This window comes from Artemia franciscana, chromosome 11 (assembly GCF_032884065.1).
Source record: "Artemia franciscana chromosome 11, ASM3288406v1, whole genome shotgun sequence".
Classification (NCBI taxonomy): Eukaryota; Metazoa; Arthropoda; class Branchiopoda; order Anostraca; family Artemiidae; genus Artemia; species Artemia franciscana.
In genome coordinates this window covers 15,793,357-15,815,202 of record NC_088873.1, presented here as the reverse complement: position 1 = coordinate 15,815,202, position 21,846 = coordinate 15,793,357, and the positions used below count along the sequence as shown (strand labels likewise).

The 21,846-nt window shown below is 37.6% G+C and overlaps 1 protein-coding gene across 6 annotated transcripts in view; it reads left to right on the top strand.

Moving 5' to 3' along the window:
- LOC136032875 (cAMP-dependent protein kinase type II regulatory subunit-like) overlaps positions 1–21,846 on the top strand; it is a 137,722-nt gene that overhangs the window by 45,217 nt on the left and 70,659 nt on the right. For all 6 annotated transcript variants that reach the window (XM_065713296.1, XM_065713298.1, XM_065713299.1 and 3 more), the window contains one exon: positions 3,470–3,639. In XM_065713296.1, coding sequence (XP_065569368.1) covers positions 3,470–3,639 — 170 coding nt within the window. The remainder of the gene's footprint in view (positions 1–3,469; positions 3,640–21,846) is intronic.

Here is a 21,846-nt window from a genome sequence, read left to right as displayed (position 1 = left end):
GACCTGCATAAATTGACTTGATGACAGTCGTTTCCCCGATTTGACCATCTGGGGGGGGAGTGAAGGGAGGGGAAATCGTGAAAATTAGGGTATGTTTATCTTACGAATCGGTGATCGGATCTTAATGAAACTTGATATATAGAAAAATCTCATGTCCTAGATGCTCCATTTTGAATTCGAATCGGATCTGGGGACATTGGGGGCGGAGGGGGGAAGGGAAATCTTGGAAACCGGAAATCGTGGAAAATGCTTAGAGTGGAGAGATCGGGATGAAACTTGATGGAAAGGATAAGCACAAGTTCTAGATACGTGATTGATATAACCGATTCTGATTTCTTGGGGGGGAGTTGGGGGGATTTCTAGTGCTTTGGCGAGTTCGAGAATAAGCACAAGTCCTAGATACGTGATTGATATAGTTGGACTGGATCTGCACTTTTTGGGGGATTTGAGGGGATTTCCAGTGCTTTGGCGATTTCAGTGCTTCTGGACGTGTCAGGACGATGAAAAATAGCTGGTGTGTCAGGGACTTGTACAAATTGACATAATAACAGTCATTTTCCTGATTCAACCATCTGGGGTCGGGGTCTGGAGGGAGGGGAAATCATGAAAAATTGCGGTATGTTTATCTTAAGAATGGGTGATCTTATCTTAATGAAACTTGATAGGAAGAAAGATCACATGTCTCAGATGCTCCATTTTCAATTCAGATCGATCCTGGGACATTGGGAGGTGGAGGGGGCAAATGGAAATCCTGGAAACAGAAATCTTGGAAACAGAAATCTTGGAAAATGCTTAGAGTGGAGAGAGCGGGATGAAACTTGATCGGTAATTTTAGGTTCCTCGTTACAAGTGTTTTATGAGCTCTTGGCTCTTATTTATTGGGTAACTTCAAAGTTGATGAATTTTACATATCCTGCAAAAAAAGTAGCTTTGAAACTTTTTGGTATTTAGAATTTCAGTCTTCGAAGGTCAAATGTCTGTTAGCCCCTACAGTGGGCTTTACCAGCAGGCAAAGCCCATACAATATGAAAAATCTTAGTGGCTCATTCGCCCACCAGTCCAGTGGAAATTGTTCGTCAAGAACTTTTGAATTGTATTTTGGTCTCCAATTACCTTCAAAGGGCTCAAAGAATGCATTTCTATGTAACTCTGAAAAAGTTATGCCAGATTATCTTCTCACAGAGACAATATGTATTGGCTTTACTTTAATTGGGTTTTCAAGCGTTTTATCACTTTGACCAAGTTTTTTATTTTGACCGGACAGGTAGCAGTATTTATAGCTTGTCATTCCAATTTTTTCTATACATAGGCCGAATATTTACTCTCTCACTGGATCAGTTTAGCAACACTGATTTATCAGGGTATCACCCAATTATATCAGTAAGCGTTACCGCCACTTTGTATTATAATACGTCAATTTACTCTTATAACACGGATAAAGTGAGTTTTGTGCCTAATCATCGTAGAAAAAAATTGATGGTTCTGACACATGTAACCTTTGTTTATTGAAATTTCAACGGGAACTTAATAGGTTTTACCTCTCAGCATTTTTTTAAATTATAATTAAAATAGTTGAAACCTTACCCAGAGTGTTAAATAGGTAGAAACTGATGAAAAAAAGGCTTCTTGGGGTACAACTACCTTGATAATGAAATCAATATCATTGGTTTTTAAAGTGGGAAAAGTATATTTATATATGCTGCTTGTAAAATCACTTTTCTTCATTCTTTTTTTTCTCATACCTTTAACACCATTCGATATCGGACTCGAGACGATTTTCCTGTTTCTTCTCTTAACACGTTTTTTCCTCTTTCGGAATTTTATTCTTCAGTATATCATTATTCAGATTGTTCAGTATTTCATTATTCAATATTCAGTGTATAAGGATTTTATTATGCAAGGTAAAGACAGGGCAAAAAAGAGACGTAATAGATAGACGAATGCAATTTATTAATCATGTTGGAAAAATTAGGAAAAGCAGGGCATTTCCAAAATGCCAAATTAAACTTATTAATTTTTCTTGTTCGTTTGCATGGTTCAACTTCGGAACACTCACGAAAATTGGAAGAAAAATTATGGGGGGATAGGACTAAAATAAATCTATGAAAAGCAGGGTTTGAATTCTGTAAAACTTTTTTTTTATCACCAAAAGTTGTCTGTTTTTTGGAGTTACAATTACTATTGAGCCGCGTCGTTCCTTACTTCTTCTTCGTTTATCACCAACTGTTTGATAAACTATGATAATATTTATAAGATTTTTGGAATAAGCTATTATTATTTATAAGATTATGTAAAACTAGTTCTATACTGGAAATGCAAAATCTGCCAAAGACCTAGGATGTCATTTCAGTGGCTGACTAGGCTCCAACAGGAAGGGGGCTGCTACTTTCCTCTTAGAATATAAACGATATTTTCTCTCGTATTCTAACTTAAAAAAAAATTATCTTTAGAAACTGTAGAAACGCACCTTTTTCGTATGTTCATTAAACGAAATCGCAGCAAAATTCTTGTCCTCCCTCCCTTCTTTTTGGTGAATTGGCTTAACTAATGGTTGAAAAATCAGTAAGTAGCTCTCAGAACTTAACAAACTGATGATATAAGTAACTAGAAATTTTGAATTTGGAACTCTAGAAATTCTTATTAGTATTGCGTGATATTAATAAATTAATAATCACTGTTGCGATGTCGGAACGACCTCATAAAGGATGAACTGCAGCCCATAGTAACTGAAGTCGCATTTTGAAAAAATATGGAATATATTTAGGAATCTTGTTAGGTATACATTTGTAGGAATTTAGTTGTTTTTGTGTGTGAGTATTTGGCATTTGTGCTGATTTGTTGTTGTTCTTTTAGCTAGAATTTTGGTTGACAGTCGATGTAGTCAAGTAATAAACTATGTATCCATTATTGAGCACGGCCATATCTTCCTTTAACTTTTTGCTTCAAAGGATGCGCACTAGGGCATTGAAACCCCCTACTGTTCGGAATGTTTTGTTACAAATCTCACTCTAAAGTCTTTGCAGAAGAGACACTGACCCCTTGTTTTCGTAGGGAGACCCCTGATCATGCGTAATTGCTAATATTGTAGGTGCCAATCCAGACTCGTCCTCTTTAATGAATACATTCTATCAATAAGTGTTTAATTTTGATTGATATTTCAGCAATGTCCAGCAAAAAAAAAATGGATTCCTTTTTATAGGAAAAAATATCTAGGTGGCAATCCTGAAAGTATTAGATAAAACTCCAGTGGTGATGGCGTTGGTGTATTTTAGCTAACTTATAAGTGGCCTAAGTTATAAGCCAAACCTATAAGTGAGGAGAACTTATAAGTTCTCCTCACTTTGGCTTCAAGGCCTCGATTTTGAAGGGTTTGCTACCCCGATACATTTGGCAGTGATCTAGTAGCCTAACTTGACTTTAGATATATTTGATATGCTTATACAAATGTTAATTATATGTTTTCTTCCAGAGCCTCCTGCCAGAGGATACACTAGAAGGAAATCTGTTTTTGCCGAAGCCTATGATCCAGAAAATGATGCAGATGAAGGCGAAAAGGTTGTTTATCCCAAGTCTGATTTGCAGCGCTCACGATTGGCCGATGCTGTCAGAAATATTTTGCTTTTTAGGTCGTTAGACCCAGTAAGTAATGTTTTCTTTCATTTAAACAATCCAAAGAAGGCATTATAGTTGTGCTGGAAAGGGGAAAGTTCAAGGATTTTCCTATGGCTGCAGAAAAAACCTTATCCTACCGTCATGCAATTTTTGGTATATTTTTTTTTGCGTTTTTGAGCCTTTTAAGTATCCTTATACTTTTCTTTATCGAACGAAGGCCCTAAACCAAATAAGCAACTACTGTAAATATAGAGTATGCTAATACTCTATTACGGTGTACCCTGTTTCAGGATATGGTAACGTGATCAAACGGTCAAACAGGCCAAACTCTAGGCCTAGGGCGTCAGCACCTGGGTTACCCCTGATATCTCTAGCTATCTCTTTGGAGGGTAAACGGGCCCTTCTGTCGATATACTAATAACGGTGTTTTCTCGCTCTTTTTGTATTTTTCCTGGGTTCTTGGAAAAATGATTTACGCAGTTGTAGATAATAACTCACTCGAATCTTCCAAAGATCACTTTGGAGACAAACTCTGAAGACAGACTCCGTAAGCGGAGTTAAATGCAGACTAAAAACTCAATTACTAGTTCTCTACAACGAACTTTGCGTAGGGGTGGATCTTCGATTAGCCCTGGCCAATTCGCTAAAATAAAGTTCAAACCACTGGCTTCTTTTGAACAATATAATCTTTCAATGGCCCAGATCAAGAAGACAAAAATAGAATTTAGCTTGAAAGCTTACTTATTGCAAAATCACTAGCTTAACAACGAGACTTCAATTTATCATTGAACATTATACTATAGGCAAATCCCTCCACGAGAGTAAAACCTGCAATAGTAAAAATTTTCTTTACTCTTTTCCCTTCACCCCCCCCCCCCTTGGATTAAAACCTGTAATCACCTATTTTTGAGACGCAAAACTATGATTTGAAGTTTGGAAATTAAGACAAAAATCAAACCATGTTGATCTCCTGAATGTGCAGCTAAAAAAGAGATCCATAGCTCAAAAGTAAACAAGTCGTGTTTTGACTTGTGTATCATTTCTGGCATTATCATTTCATCACATCTTCATCATTTTCCAACTAAGCCAGAGAACCTGTGAAAGATTCCCATGTCTACAACCTTTATCGGGATAAAGTTGAATTAAAATCATTTTGGTGAGAGTGATGAAAAGCCTTGAGCGATAGTTTATCATCCACCTTAGAGCAGAACTAAGGTAAATAGGCATAGAGTACCCACTCCCAAAAAAAATATATTCAAAGATTTATTAACTGACCACGTACACAGGGACTTGCTGGCAAGTGGACAACTAAGACTGTTTATATTGCATGAGCTTTGCCTACTGGGAAAGCCCACTGGAATCACAATGGGGATGACGAAGATTTTTGGATTGACTCATAACGGACAATGTCTACTGGACTTGAAAGCAAAACAGGGGACTGAACTTGCCAGAACTTGCAGGTGAACAAGCGTATCAAGTCTGATAGACCCGTCCGCTTGGAGTCTCGGGCAGGGTGACTGAGTTTTAGGCTTGACCCACGACGCGGACCCGGATTCGCTGATTGTTCTAAATGGAACTTTCCACAATTTCTCAATTTGGTAGTCGTTTTCAAGAAGATTTATAAATTGTGGTGAAATTGAGCTAAACTTGGACAAAACCGATTGATATTGGATTTTGATTGAATGTTATTGAAAGAAATTTACTCGTTTCTTTTATGGCACTTGGTATTAACCAACCGACATATAGCGATTGCAAATTCTGTCGGTCGGTCTGTCTGTCTGTCGGACTATCTGTCTGTCTGTCTGCCCCGGTTTTGCTAGTTTAGGCACTTCCAGATAAGCTAGGATAATGAAATTTTGCAGGCGTATCAGGGACGGGACCAGATTAAATTAGAAATAGTAATTTCCCGGTTTGACCATCTGGGGGGAGTGGGGGCCGGTTAATTCGGAAAGAATAGAAAAAATGAAGTATTTGTAACTTACGGACGGGTGATCGGATCTTAATGAAATTTGATGTTTGGAAGGATATCATGTCTCTGAAATCTTATTTTAAATCCCGACCGAATCTGAGCATATGGTGGGAAGTTTGGGGGGGACCTAAAATCTAGGAAAACGCTTATTGTGGAGGGATCGGGATGAAACTTGGTGGGGAAAATAAGCAGAAGTCATTGATACGTGATTTACATAATCGGAACGGATCTGCTCTCTTTGGGGGAGTTGGGGTGGGAGGGTTAATTCTGAAAAATCAAAAAATTAGGTGTTTTTAACTTACGAAGGAGTGATCAGATCTTGATAAAATTTGATGTTTGGAAGGATATCGTCTCAGAGCTCTTATTTCAAATCTCGACCGGATCCGGTGACGTTGGGGGGGACCTAAAATCTTGGAAAACGCTTAGAGTGGAGGGTTCGGGATGAAACTTGGTGGGGAAAATAAGTTCTAGATACGTGATTGGCATAACCGGAAAGGATCCGCTCTCTTTGGGGGAGTTGGGGGGGGGAGTAATTCTGAAAAATTAGAAAAAATAAGGAATTTTTAACTTACGAAGGAGTGATCGGATCTTAATGAAATTTCATATTTAGAAGGACCTCGTAACTCAGAGCTCTTATTATAAATCCCGACTGAATCCAGTGTCATTGCGGGGGACCGGAAATCTTGGAACACGCTTAAAGCGGAGAGATCAGGATGAAACTTGGTGGGAAGAATAAGCATAAGGTGACTTGTGATAAGATACGTGACTGATATAACCGGTTCGGATCCGCTCTCCTTGGTGGAGTTGGGGGGGGGAGAATGATTCGGAAAAATTAGAAAAAATGAGGTGATCAGTGATCAAATCTTAATGAAATTTGATATTTAGAAGGATCCTGTGATTTAGAACTCTTACTTGAAATCCCGACCAGACCCGGTGACATTTAACGTGAAAATTGAGGTATCTTACGAATGGGTGATCAGATCTTGATGAAACTTAATATATAGAAGAATCTTATGTCCCAGATGCTCCATTTTCAATTCGAATTGGATCCGGGGACGTAGAGGGTTGGAGGGGGGAAACAGAAATCTTGGAAACCGGAAATCTTGGAAAACGCTTAGAGTGGAGAGATCGGGATGAAACTTCATGGGAAGAATAAGCACAAGTTATAGATATGTGATTGACATAATTGGAATGGGTCCGTTCTCTTTAGGGGAGCTGGGGGTTGTTAATTTGGAAAAATTAGAAAAATTGAGGTATTTTAACTTAAGAACGGGTGACGGATCTTAATGAAATTTGATATTTAGATGAAACATGTCTCATAGCTCTTTTTCTTAAATCCCGACCAGATCTGTTGACATTTGGGGGAGTTGGATGGGGAAACTGGAAATCTTGGAAAACGCTTAAAGTGGAGAGATCGGGATTGAACTTGGTGGATAAAATAAGCAAATTTCGTAGATACATGATTGATGTAACCGGACTGGATCAGCTTTCTTTGGGGGAGTTAGGGGGGTGAGGCTCAGTGCTTTGGCGAGTTTGGTGCTTCTGGACGTTCTAGGACGATGAAAATTGGTAGGCGTGTCAGGGAGCATCACAAATTGACTTGATAAAGTCGTTTTCCCCGATTCGGCCATCTGGAGGGCTGAAGGGGGAGGAAAAATTAGAAAAATTAAGGTATTTTTAAGTTACGAGTGGGTGATCGGATCTAAATAAATTTTGATATTTAGAAGGACCTCGTGACTCAGAGCTCTTATTTTAGATCCCGACCGGCATCAAGCCTCTGATTTTCCTTTTAAATCAATCTATTGATTCAAAGAATTTTGCTAGAGCTCATGCCATATGAACTCTTGGCTCTTGGCTCTTCCGACCTCGTCACAAGTGCCATATGAGCTCTTAGCTCTTGTTGAAAAATAACAGTAAAATTGTTGAAATACATGTAGCCCAATATTATTTTCAAATTCTGAAACTCAGTTATTTATGCTTCTTCCTAAAAATTAAAAAAAAAAAAAAAAATCATAAAATACTTCAGAATCTTTAAAAGGTTTAGTCTCCAACGATTCTGGAACTGTACCCGAAAAAAATTGCTTCGCATAAGGTAATAATGCATCGCAATTTTTCATTTTAGACTTTAACTTTTCTATATCGTCCAGCGAAAAATCCTGTTAGGAATTATAATCTTTACATCTTAAACGCTGTTGAACAAATTTTTTAATTAGCTTCTTTAATTGTGTCCAATTTAGTGACTGTGTGAGGTTTCTGAAGAACACATTTTATGTGTTAAACTCTTAGTAAATACAGACTTCGCTGTTGCGCTGCCTATTGAACCAGGATAAGTGGCTGAAGTGAAACTGTCGGTATTGAATCCTGAACGCATGTGTACAAATTTTGTTAGGTTTAGGGCCTAGCAAAAAAAAATTAATTCGCTATCCTAGTAAAAAACATTGTGTTCCTGTGAGCACGAGCTAACAGATAATCGTTACTGATGATTGTTGTGAATTTTTTTAAGAATGGAAAATATTGCTTTAGGTAATTGCAGATGAATTTAGAGCGGGAGATTAAAAACATCGACTAATTATAGATGAATTTGAGCACGAAATTCATCTTTGCGCTCAAAGATGAACTTAGACAACAGACAAATAGTAAATGAATTTTGAGCGCAAAATCAAAAGAAAATTGACAAATAGTTGACGAATTTTGAGCGAAAAATGAAAAAAATGACTAACTGTAGAGCAAAAAAAACGTTCAAAGGGGAATAACTCCATGGACGAAGACGGTAGAGAAGTACAAAATTCCTCGAACCAAACCTGTACTGTTCTGGATCGTGTGAACTTTTCTGATCCTAAAATTCTTCGTATTTTGCGGTATCTTGATGTGACCAAAATCACAATTCCTGACAGCATACCAAATGTTGTCATCAAATCATGCAGCCCCGAACAAGATGGATCATTGCCACTGCTTGTCCGGAATGCTTTTGCTCGGGAACCTCCCCACAAACATGGAAATCCACCCATGTTATTCCCTCCCTAAGGCCATATGATGATCCAACGAGCGTGGGCTCCTATAGGCCTATTAGCCTCCTTTCCTGTGGCGGCAAAGTCTTTGAGATCGTCTCCAATAAAACATTTCAACAGTTCCTGGATTTAAACGACCTTCTGGGCGATCGCCTATATGCATTTCGGAGGAAATGCTTAACATCAGACTGCTTAGCGGCCCAGCATCAGGGGTGGATTAAACTTCTGGCAATGGGGTATAACATTAGGCTATCCTCATTCGATATTGACAAAGCTTTCGACAGAGCTCGACATCGCGGCCTGCTAAAGAAACTCCATGTGTATGGCGTTCGTGGATGTCTGTTAAAAGTGCTTGAGAGCTTTCTTTCCGATCACGGTTGTCCTCGACGGATTTGTTTCCCCCGAGTAGTCAGTAAAGAGGAGTTCCCCAGGACAGTGTATTGGGACCTTCACTCTTCCTAATCTGCATAAATGACATCGACGACAACCTTGAAAGCCCTCTTCATCACTTTGCCGACGATACAGTGCACACACTCAGTCGTCCCCAAACGCGAAGACCCAACAAAAGCCTCCCGTTCCCTGCAGATGGATCCTTATAAATTATATAAGTGGCCTGATACATGGATGATCTACTTCAATGCATCAAAAACAAAGGAGCCTCTTATTACTTGATTAAAATGCCGCGTGGACACCCCAGTTTTATTTCCAAAAATGAAACTATAAAGAGAGTCTACGAGCTTCGTCTACTTGGGATTCCTTTCTCCACCAATTTCTCTTTGCATAACCAACTTGATCGGGTGAGAAACTCCTGCGCAAGAAAGCTAGGATCTACTCTTCACTGCAAAAACCTTCTTCCATCCAGCTTGATTATCCCACTTTACAAGTTCTGCATCAGACTCACAGCTCAATATGGATGCTTGCTATATGCTGGTGCCCCGAAAACATTGTGAGCCTAACTCCAGAAGATTCATAATGCGGTAAACAAGGCAGGCTGCGCCCCTAAACATGACTTGCTCCAGCCTCTAAAGGAAAGGTTTGATGTAGCGTCGATGGCTGTTTTGTACAAGTATGTGAATTCGTCTCCCTCAGACGAGCTCTCTCGCATTGTTTCCCCCTTTGTCCAACCGACAAGGCAGACGCGAAGGCAAACAGCCCTGTCCAATTATCTAAAGGAGGACACGCCAAGAACCGAATACTTAAGGAACGACTTCATCTGGCGTTGCGCTTCTTTTTGAAACTGTCTTCCTGGGGATATTATTCCTGTAAATCCCTCTGTTGACTCCTTCAAAAGAAGGTTCAACAGACATTTAAAACCTCGAGGTTTAGGTACGAGATAAAAGAATAGCGGCTCTAGATATTTCAACCCCATATACAGCGATTGTCATCAGCAGAAAAACGGACAACGATCAGTATTTCTGATCGTGTGCCTCAGTATTTTCTTATTACATCGGGAAACAAAATACCTAATTTAAAGTATTACGTCGAAAAGACTAATTATAGAGGAATGTTGAGCGCAAAAAAAAGAAAATTGGCTAACAGTATTTGAATTTTTAACGCAAAATAAAAAAATAAATAAACTAATTTCAGATTAATCTTGAGCGTAAAATTAAGAAAAAAACTTCGATGCATACAATATAAAACTTATATATTTCTTAATTTAAGTAATAACTATGGACTTCTGTGTTTCCCAGCTTTGAAGATTCTATTTTGAACTTTGAAATGATGTTCTAAGTCGTTATTTGCCTTGGAAGATTATGAATTTATAACCCAATTAAGGCTTTCTGAAAAATGGTAGTGCTCAATATCTCTTATTTAAAATTTCTGTTTCCACGAGGTAACAAAACGCTGTTAGCAACAATGGGGACGGTGGAACCGGGCCGTTAGTGTAACGAAAAATTATTAGACAGATATGTGCTAATGGAACATGAATTTTTTACAGAAACATATTAATGGTACCGCCGTAATCGTACTTCTGAACTAAGGACCTCAAAATGCTTTTCTGAAACTTTATAACATCAATTGATGCTGAAGCGACACAGATTACAATGCATGTGACGAAACTAGGTATTTTTGAAGAGTACACAGCCTTCCCATGACGGATAAATAACGGTTCAATTCGGAGAATCCTTTTATTTGACAGTGATTCGAATTTCCAATTGTCGAAGCCCCAGATATATACCATATCTATGTATAGTATATATATATATATATATATATATATATATATATATATATATATATATATATATATATATATATATATATATATATATATATATATACTGCTATACCTATATAGGTATATACAGATATATCTTTACATACTATATGTTACATACTATATCTATCTATATATATAAAAATAAGTTGTCTGTCTGTGGATCTGTGGATCAGGTGACGTCATGTTTCTGTGTCGGCTGACGTCATGTTTTCAACTGACGAAATTACAGACCGGGACATCGGGACACAAATGACGACCGGGACACCGGCACAAAGGGAACATAAATGACGACCGGGACACAAGGAATGTTCGATTAGCAATCACCATCAACAAAGCACCGGGACACAAATGACGACCGGGACACAGGGAGTATAAATGATGACCAGGACATAAGTAAAAAAAATTAAAAACTAAAAAAAAGGTAAAAACTACAAAAAAACTAAAAAGAAAAAAAAACTAAAAACTAATAAAAAACTAAAAAAGCTAAAAAGCTAAAAAAAACTAAAAAAGAAAATAGAATGAAAACGGAAAAAAAATGAAAAATAAAGGAGAAAAACAAAACTAAAAAAAAAGAAAAAAAAACTAAAAAAAGGTAAAAAACTAAAACCTAAAAAAAGACCAATTCAAAAACGAATGTATATACAGACCGGGACACAAATGACGACCGGGACACAGGGAATATAAATGACAACCAGGACACTCAAAGAGAAATTACAGACCGGGACACCGGAACACAAATGACGACCGAGACAAAAATGACGACCGGGACACCGCGACACAGGGAATATAAATTACGACCGCGACACTCAATGAGAAATTACAAACTGGGACACCGGGACACAAATGACGACCGGGACACAGGGAAACAACAACAACGGGGACGCCGGGGGCACAGGGGGATATATAAATGACGACAGGGACACAGGGAATGTTCGATTAGCAATCACCATCAACAAAGCTCAAGGGCAATCATAAGAATAATGAGGTATAGATCTGAACTCAGATTGTTTTTCCTATGGACAATTATATGTTGCATGTTCAAGAGTCGGTAAACCTGACAATCTATTTATATGCACAGACAATGGGACAGCCAAGAATGTTGTACATTCGCAAGTTTTACGTAGTTAAAAATATATATATATCTATCTATCTATATTCACAGGTGGGACACAGGGACGCAACTACAATGGCGCGTAACTAATATGGCGCGTAACGACTTGCGCGCGCGGGGGGGCTTGGGGGGGGGGGGTCGCGAAGCGCCCCCACCAACTAGGTGTTGGGGTGGCGCGAAGCGAGAATGAAAACGGAAAAAAAAATGAAAAATAAAGGAGAAAAACAAAACTAAAAAAAAAGAAAAAAAACTAAAAAAAGGTAAAAAACTAAAACCTAAAAAAAGACCAATTCAAAAACGAATGTATATACAGACCGGGACACAAATGACGACCGGGACACAGGGAATATAAATGACAACCAGGACACTCAGAGATAAATTACAGACCGGGACACCGGAACACAAATGACGACCGAGACAAAAATGACGACCGGGACACCGCGACACAGGGAATATAAATTACGACCGCGACACTCAAAGAGAAATTACAAACTGGGACACCGGGACACAAATGACGACCGGGACACAGGGAAACAACAACAACGGGGACGCCGGGGGGCACAGGGGGATATATAAATGACGACAGGGACACAGGGAATGTTCGATTAGCAATCACCATCAACAAAGCTCAAGGGCAATCATAAGAATAATGAGGTATAGATCTGAACTCAGATTGTTTTTCCTATGGACAATTATATGTTGCATGTTCAAGAGTCGGTAAACCTGACAATCTATTTATATGCACAGACAATGGGACAGCCAAGAATGTTGTACATTCGCAAGTTTTACGTAGTTAAAAATATATATATATATATATATATATATATATCTATCTATATTCACAGGTGGGACACAGGGACGCAACTACAATGGCGCGTAACTAATATGGCGCGTAACGACTTGCGTGCGCGGGGGGGCTTGGGGGGGGGGGCGCGAAGTGCCCCCACCAACTAGGTGTTGGGGTGGCGCGAAGCGCCAACACCAACAGCTAGTATATAATATACTATATATACTATATACTATATCTATATATATCTAGATAGATATAGTATATATATATATATATATATAATTTGTGGTCTTTTAAAATTTTTAAGCGGTTAGGCGTAATACTTTAAAAAGACCTTATAAAGGTAATAGATCATTGCTGTATTTGAAGGATTTGGGCTGATTTTAAGGGAAAGTTTGCTTCCTTCTGGTACGCAATCCAACTAAGATTTTTTTTTTTTAATACAAGAATTGAGTCCTAAACTTTTTATAACTCAATTTATAATGGGAAACTTCGGTAATTAATGAGTCGTAGGCCTTCATATGTGCATACGCCTAATGTGAATTCATGTAGCCTATCAACCAATTAAGCTGGATTCCGCATTCCTCAGACTCTAACTTGTCACCCTGAATAGTCTTTCAATAGAATCATGATGAACATCTGCACCTATATAAGTGCTAAATTTAATCAAGCTTATTCACGCTTCTTATGACGAGTCATGAATTCTTTTTCTTCCAATAACAATCTAGGTTTTAGCTGGAATGGGACCCAATTTTTTCCAGCGGCCGAACGTCTGTGGTATCACAAAAATATATTTTCGGCTCATCGGACTTTACATCTCCTTACATACAAAGTAGACTTTTGGTGAAAACTAAGGCCTTATCACAACGGTTTCTAACAGGAGATTAGCAGGGCGCCAAGAACGTATGCAAGATTTATGCTTGGGGGGCGGGCTACAAAAAAACTTAAAAAACGCAGGAAACTTTTCTTTATTTTAATTTTTGTTATGTTTTTACAAGTCTGACAAAAATTTCGGAGCGAGAGGCTCAAACCGGGTACCCCCCTCTCTAGATAAGTTCTTACTGACACCATAAGAATATTACTTGATCTACTCATCCGACTTTAAACCTCCTTATATACAAAGTAGACGTTTGGTGAAAACTAAGGCCTTATCGCAGCAGTTTCTAACAGGAGATTAGCAGGGGCTAAGAACGTATCCGAGATTTATGCTTGGGAGGGGGCTACAAAAAATCTTAAAAAACGCAGGAAACTTTTCTTTATTTTAATTTTTTTATGTTTTTACAAGTCCGACACAAATTTCGGGGGGAGAGGCTCAAACCGGCTACCCCCTCCCTAGATAAGTTCTTAATGACACCATAAGGATATTACCTGATTTGGGGGGAAGGTGGGGATTTTCAAATGACCCCCCTCCCAAAAAAATTATGGATTTGAAAGGGATATAAGCTATAATTAGTGTTTTGCGGTCATTTACAATAATGGTGGTGATAGTTCTGTTAAACAAAAATCGAGGTTTGCTCAAATTTTCCCAGAATTTCAATATAAATACATGTAAACAAAACAAAAAGGATTAATAATCATATAAAGTTGTAACTATAAATGTAATTAATGCTTCCCTTGGTATAGGGTATTTTTACTCCTCCTTGGAAGACGAAAACTTTTAAGGAACTGCATAATTGCAGAAGGTTTGTGCGATTTTTATGGCACTTGGTATTAACCAAGTGACACATAGCAATCGCAAATTCTGTCGGTCTGTCTGTCGGTCTGTCGGTCCCGGTTTTGCTACTTTAGGCACTTCCAGGTAAGCTAGGACGATGAAATTTGGCAGGCGTATCAGGGACCAGATTAAATTAGGAATAGTCGTTTTCCTGATTTGACCATCTGGGGGGATGGTCATGGGGGGCCGGTTAATTCGGAAAAAATAGAAAAAATGAAGTATTTTTAACTTACGAACGATTGATCAGATCTTAATGAAATTTGATGTTTGGAAGGATATCGTGTCTCAGAGCTGTTATTTTAAATCCCGACCGGATCTGGTGACATTGGGGGGGGGAGTTGGGAGGGGGAAACCTAAAATCTTGGAAAACGCTTAGAGTGGAGGGATCGGGATAAAACTTGGTGGGGAAAAAAAGCACAAGTCCTAGATACATGATTGACATAACCGAAACGGATCCGCTCTTTTTGGGGGTAATTGGGGGGGGGGGGTTAATTCTGAAAAATTAGAAAAAATGAGGTAGTTTTAACTTACGAACGGGTGATCGGATCTCAATGAAATTTGATATTTAGAAGGATATCGTATCTCAAACCTCTCATTTTAAATCCTGACCGGATCTGGTGACATTGGGGGGAGTTTGGGGGGACCTAAAATCATGGAAAACGCTTAGATTGGAGGGATCGGGATGAAACTTGGTGGGAAAAATAATCAGAAGTCTTAGATACGTGATTTACATAATTGGAACGGATCTGCTCTTGGGGGGGGGGGTTAATACTGAAAAATTAGAAAAAATGACGTATTTTTAACTTATGAAGGAGTGAGTGATCGGATCTTCATGAAACTTCATATTTAGAAGGACCTCGTAAATCAGATCTCTGATTTTAAATCTCAACCAGATCCAGCGTCATTGGAGGGCAGTTGGGGGGGGGGGCGGAAATCTTAGAAAATACTTAAAGCGGAGAGATCAGGATGAAACTGGATGGGAAGAATAAAAACCTGTCTAAGATACGTGACTGACAAAAGCGGACCGGATCCGCTCTCTTTGGGGAGTTGGGGGGGGGGGTGGGTAATTTGGAAAAATGAGGTATTTGTAACTTATGAAAGGGTGACCAGATCTTAATGAAATTTGATATTTAGAAGGATCTTTTGCCTTAAAGCTCAAATTTGAAATTGCGACAAGATCCTGGGGGGGGGGGGGGGGGGGTTGGAGGGGGAAACCGAAATTCTTGGAAAACGTGAAAATTGGGGTATTTTTATCTTATGAATAAGTGATCGGATCTTAATGAAATTTGATATTTAGAAGGAATTCATGTCTCAGAGCTCTTATTTCAAATCCCGACCAGATCTTTTGACGTTGGGGGGAGTTGGAGGGGGAAATCTTGGAAACACTTGAAGTGGAGGAATCGGGATGAAGCTTGGTGGATAGAATAAGCAAATGTCCTTGATACGTGATTGACGTAACCGTATTGGATTCGCTCTCTTTGGGGGAGTTGAGGAGAGGGGTCCAGTGATTTGGCGAGTTTGGTGCTTCTGGACGTGCTAGGACGATAAAAATTGGTAGGCATGTCAGGGGGCTGCACAAATTGACTTGATAAAGTCGTTTTCCCAGATTCGACCATCTGGGGGATAAAGGGAGAGGAAAAATTAGAAAAAATGAGGTATATATAACTTACGAGTGGGTGATCGGATCTTGAATCCGATCATCCGATGAAAATTCATTCGGATCTTGAATGAATTTTGATATTTAGAAGGACATCGTGACTCAGAGCTCTTATTTTAAATCCTGACCGGCATTAAGCCTCTGATTTTCCTTTTAAATCAATCTATTGATTCTTAGAATTTTGTTAGAGCTCATACCATATGAGCTCTTGGCTCTTAGCTCTTCTTGCCTCGTCACAAGTGCCATATGAGCTCTTAGCTCTTGTTTTTTCTGAAACCTTAGCCCCTTCCTAAAACATTACCTACGCTTACCCGTTTCAATATTAAAAGAACTGGAAAGATAATGTTTGTTCCTTTTCATTTCTTTTTATTTTGTTTAAGGGTTTTCGTATTATTCACTGCTTCGTTTATTTTTGGGGCAACTCTGACTTGGAGCTTTCGACTTGGTAAATCAAATGGTAGTTTAGTAAATTTGGTGGTTTCTGAATTACCAAGTGTAAAGTTGTTTGAGGGAAGCTAAATAAAAAGTCAAAAAGATCAAGCTCATAACGTCAATTAAAATTTAAAGAGATGTCATAATTACAGGAACAGCTTATCCAAAACATCAGATACAGTTTAATAAATAATACCAGACCGAAAAACGTATTTAAACTTATCCTATATAAGGGAGCAAAGTTTAATCGAACCTTGTAGCGATAATAACTTTGCCTACTATTTAACTTGCGTCAAGAAAGGGTGTTTTTCATGTTAATTATTAGTATTCTCTGCGGTTTTCTTGAATCGATGACTGAAATTTATTGCCTTTTTGTTCTGCTTCAAATGTTGGTCACTCTAGGAGGGCTGGTGCTGAGCCCGTGCCGCCCTTTTTTCCTCTTCTTCTTCAGCCATAATATGCAAGGAAGTTATCCGTGGAATATAGTTGATTTAGTTTATGGCACTCGACGTGGTTACAAAAGACACGGATTCTCTTCGTATAATTTTTTACAATACAAAAGATTTTTATGAAGGAACCTATAATTTCTCACATTTCCTTAAATATTTCCTTTTTTTGGTCACCCTCACCTCAAAAACAATGCTGCGTACGTAAGGGTGAAAAGACAGTAAATGCATTCAAATCTGACCTAACTTTTTCAATCCTTGAAAAATATCTTGTTTCTTTCTCCAAGCGTTGCACTTCAACACTTTGTTGCATTTTAAAGTCATTCGGAATAAAAAAAAAAAAAAATAAAAAATCGTATCCACCACGAGTGGGGATTGGGAGAGGGAAGGAATCACCCTTAAGTTTTTGCGAGAGCCATTGCTCTTAGAATATCACGAACATAATCCACTAGAGCACCGGAAAAGTCAAAGCGAGTTTTCTTTTTAATTTTTAGAACCTAAATATCTTTTATCATATAGAAATTTATAATTTTTTTCTACCTGTTCTACTATTACTTCTTTGTAGTATTTTAGATAAACTTCATACCTTGTGAACATAAGGGAGTAGGCAGGGATCAAATTGTCCTTTAATCTATACAAGATTCATTTCCCTTGAAAAAAACCGAAAGATTGCTAAAATAGCCATAAAATTGAGAGTTATGATTTTTTCAAGTGTCAGACCCTACCTCCATGGTGCCCTCTAATTTATCAAAAACTTGACGCTTAGCGTCTCTGTTCACCTTTTTTTTAGTTGATATAGTGGTTAGTGCTTACTAAACAGGATCAAACTACTGTGCCAAAAAATAATGAATTGACGAATATTTGGGATTCATGTATGTCATTTGAAACTTTCCTGACAACATAGCATCATTTGGTGATAAGTTGGTCTTAAGTGTAGAAAATATGTTACCGCTCGTACCATAAAAATTAAGTGAATTTAAGGTACTAAAGAAAAGAAAATACGAATGATGATAATGAGTCATACTTGTGATTCGTCAACACATGCCCAATTGAAGTGCATCGTCGCTGTTGTCGTCACCTTCTTTGGCAAACTATCCAAAAACTTCAAAGGAAGAAAGTGAAATTTCAATTTTTATGGTCTCGGATAGGTAATTTTCAATGGGAGATTTAAAGAAAATCTTCTAAAAATGTATACGGTGATCAGGCACGTACGCAGGAATTTTTTCGGGGGGGGCCAAAACCGTCGAAACACCAGATATAAAGTAGCACTTTTTTTATTCAGTAATGCAAAAAGCACGTATATCGAAAAATACAGATTAACTTTAATCTGTAGTATTGTAGCGGATGGGGGGGAAGAAGACTGGAGCCTCAAAAGTACGTTTTAGGCTCACGTTATGTTCATAGCGATTTAGAACCAGTAATTAATCTATTATATCCCACTGAAAGGGAAATTTTAGGGTTAACAGTGCAATATGGTGCAATAAGGGTGCTGTGGGGGGTTGTTCTTCTATTGCAAAACGTAGATTTTAATTAAAAATAATGGTTTCCAAAATTGATCCATTAAAAGCTGTACTTTCTCCTGAAAAAGGGGGACAAACGCCCTAATATCAAGGATAATTCTATTTTGCTGGGGAAAGCAAACTCCCTTTACAAAACAAAATAACAATACAATTGATAATTACTTCAAAGAGGGTTGAAATTTAGACAGAAAATGGTTAATAATTGGGCAGTGACTTGACCGGATAATTACATGCTGTAAAATCCCCCAAAAAAGGCTTCACACATGTATCTAGATTCTTAATAAATGTCTTACTTTTGCCAGAAATCCTAAGAAACCATGGGGAAATTAAACATTTCACAAAATTTCGGAGGGGGGCCTGGCCCGAAGGCCCCCCCTGCGTACGTACCAGACGGTGATCCTAATAATAAATAATTTGGCTTATTGATACGGTAGTTCAAAGTTGCCACTCTTTTGAAGAAAATATCTTCTTCGTGTCTGATTGTCATCACCGTTAGGAATTCTTAGTTTTCGAAGGACATCAAAATAAAATTGTTTTTTGTCCTCTTGACCCATCTTATACGTATTCAAACACGAAAATAGCGACTTTCTAAGATTTTACTTTTGATTGCTTAAAATTATGAAGTTTCTAGGGCAATGTTACATTTTGTTAGCGTTGCCTTGTTGAATGGTGAAAATAAATGAGTATAATTTGGTTTGACAACGCTTTTTCGACGTAAAAATTCAAACATTAACAAGCTTGTGACTCCTAAAGACAACTAGACTTTCAAAGAAAAAGTGCTACTGCTTCTTAAACCTGCTCTCTGATTGCTCTTAACTGCTCTCTGATGTCCTATGTTTCAGCTTTGTTTTTGTTGATTTTACACTCGTGTTTTTTTTTTTTTTTTTTTTTCGGTCCCCGCAATTATCATCTTTTTCATTTAAAATTGAATTCTCGATCTTTTCTAATTTTTAAGACATGTGTGATGAAACAAGTTTCCCCTGAACAAGTTCAAATAATCAGGTTCCATATTCACTGTTCTTGGTAATCGTCGCACTCGCGGTAGACATCTTACGAATTAGCATACTGGTTCAATATCGTAGTATTTTGACCTGGTAGCCAATATGCAACAAGAATTATGTTTGTCGTTGAAATCTTTCATATAGCTGATATATATTTTTAGATATTTGATGATTATGTATTAAAATTATTTTAATTATTTATTGAACGTTTGTAATTGCTATTGAAACTTTTCCTTTAAATCATGATATTATGTATGCTCATAATATTTAGGTTAGTATTTCTGGGTAAATGATTTCACTCTCCAACTCCTATATCACATATTTGTTGTGATTTTTTGTTAAAAATACTCTCACAATTTTTATTTATTTGTTGTAATATTGTAATTATAATTTTTATTAATTTTTTTGCTTTAAGTAAATTTTTGCTGTAAATCATGATATTATATAGTTTCATAGAGTCTGAAAAATTTATATAAGCATCTCTGGGTACACAATTTCACCCTCCGACTCCTTATCCTTTGTTGCGATTTTTTGTCAGAAGTACTCTCGTAAGTGACGCTTCTAGTGAAGAATTTTGTTTTGTCTGCTGTTTTTAAGAATGAATTGTTATTACTAGTGCTACTACTGCTACTAAAAATATTCAAAATATCTTTTATACAGAGCAAGATTTTCAAGCATGTAGTTTAACATTTCGTCCTCACGTACTTCACTTATTATTAAATAAAATGGAAAATGAAGAAAAAAATAAATAAAAAATCATGGTGTGCGAAAACGGAACCCGAACATGTGGCTAATAAGCTAAGATACGGATTCTAAAAGTTACTATTCAATTGTAGAAGAAACTTGTAGGAATAATTGAAATTTACTGTCTGAGCTTTTAGAAATTAAGACTCGAAATTACAAATTTTTCAAGTTTTGACCATAAAACTCATATAAGTGAATAGCTCTGAAGAATACTTTGATCTCCGAGGCAGGGGGTATGTGTATCTATAGTTGAAAGGTTCCCAGAGTAAAATACTATTAACACATTTTAACAGACTTCCATTGACCTCTGACTCGTTCTCGATCTGTTTAATGAAACGGCTAGCAAAGAGAAGTGGACATTTACTGAAGAAACTTGTGAATTTCTTTTGCCAGACTCATTCAACCCTGATCGCCTAAGATACATCCAAAACAGTGCGGATAAGGTTAGAAAACAAAAAACACAACTTAACATACAGGAATGTCTGACTGGAACCCAGCATTGCACATCACATTAGGAGAAGCATAACGGAGCCAAGTATGTAATAACAATGAGGCTATAAGTTTTTTATAAGCCAAACAAAGCTAATCACTTGGATTGGTTTATGACCACAAGCTTCTCTAGGTTTTATTCTTTGCTTGAATAAATGAACAATTTCATGGTTCTGATCTTTAAAAATTAAATAAGAAAAGCTTTTTCAACAGCAGGTAAGAAGCAACATTATGACTTGAATCGACCAGAAATTATTCCGTATATTAGGGGTTTTCCCCACCTCAGCCCTAGCTCTTTGCGCTAAAGTCTTAAAGTTCTTTGAAAATACATCTCGTTCAAATTTAACAGTTCTTGTTTTTGAGTAGTTTTTCTTAAAGAATTGTGACAAAAAGTCAAACTTTGGGATAATGAGCTACGATTGAAGAAGGGGCAGCCCCCTCATTTATGGAATATTTTAATTTTTAAGTTTGTTTTAAGTTTTAATGTTCCTCCTCGCTTTCAACTGGAAAAACTTAGTTTTTAATTCAACTCCTGATCGTTTTTAAAATAATGCCAGGAAATTCCCTTTCCCTGATGTAAATTTTCTCTTGCGAAAAAATCTTTCCGCAGACAATATTCCAACCGCCCCCAAAAAATCCAATATATTTCCCAAAAACAAATACTATGTGTGAACAATGGGCAAATTGTGTAATTTACAGCTCTTTCCCTCTGAACTATAGGGGTGGGGGTCATACCATCCACAAAGGCATGGCTATAGGACCTTTCAACCGTGTTGAATCAACTGGCTATCTAAAAACTTTGATCGCATGTCTTTTGTGGAAAACGGGGCGTGGGATGGGGACTAGTTGTCCTCCAAAGGTCACTTAAAAGCGGCACTATAACTTCTAATTTTGGATCAAATGAGCTCTCTTCCAATCTTCTAGGATCATTGGCTCGGTGCCATCATCCCCGGTGAAAACACCAAATTAGCACGTATCCGTGATCTTTCTTCTGGGGGGGGGAACGCAAAGTTCGAAATTCTTGTATAAAGTAACTTTTATACATGTATAGTAGAGTTCTCTAATATGCTGAATGTGAATCGCTCCCTACTTGCCATTCGTTACAACGAACTGTTTAATAAGCACTAATTTT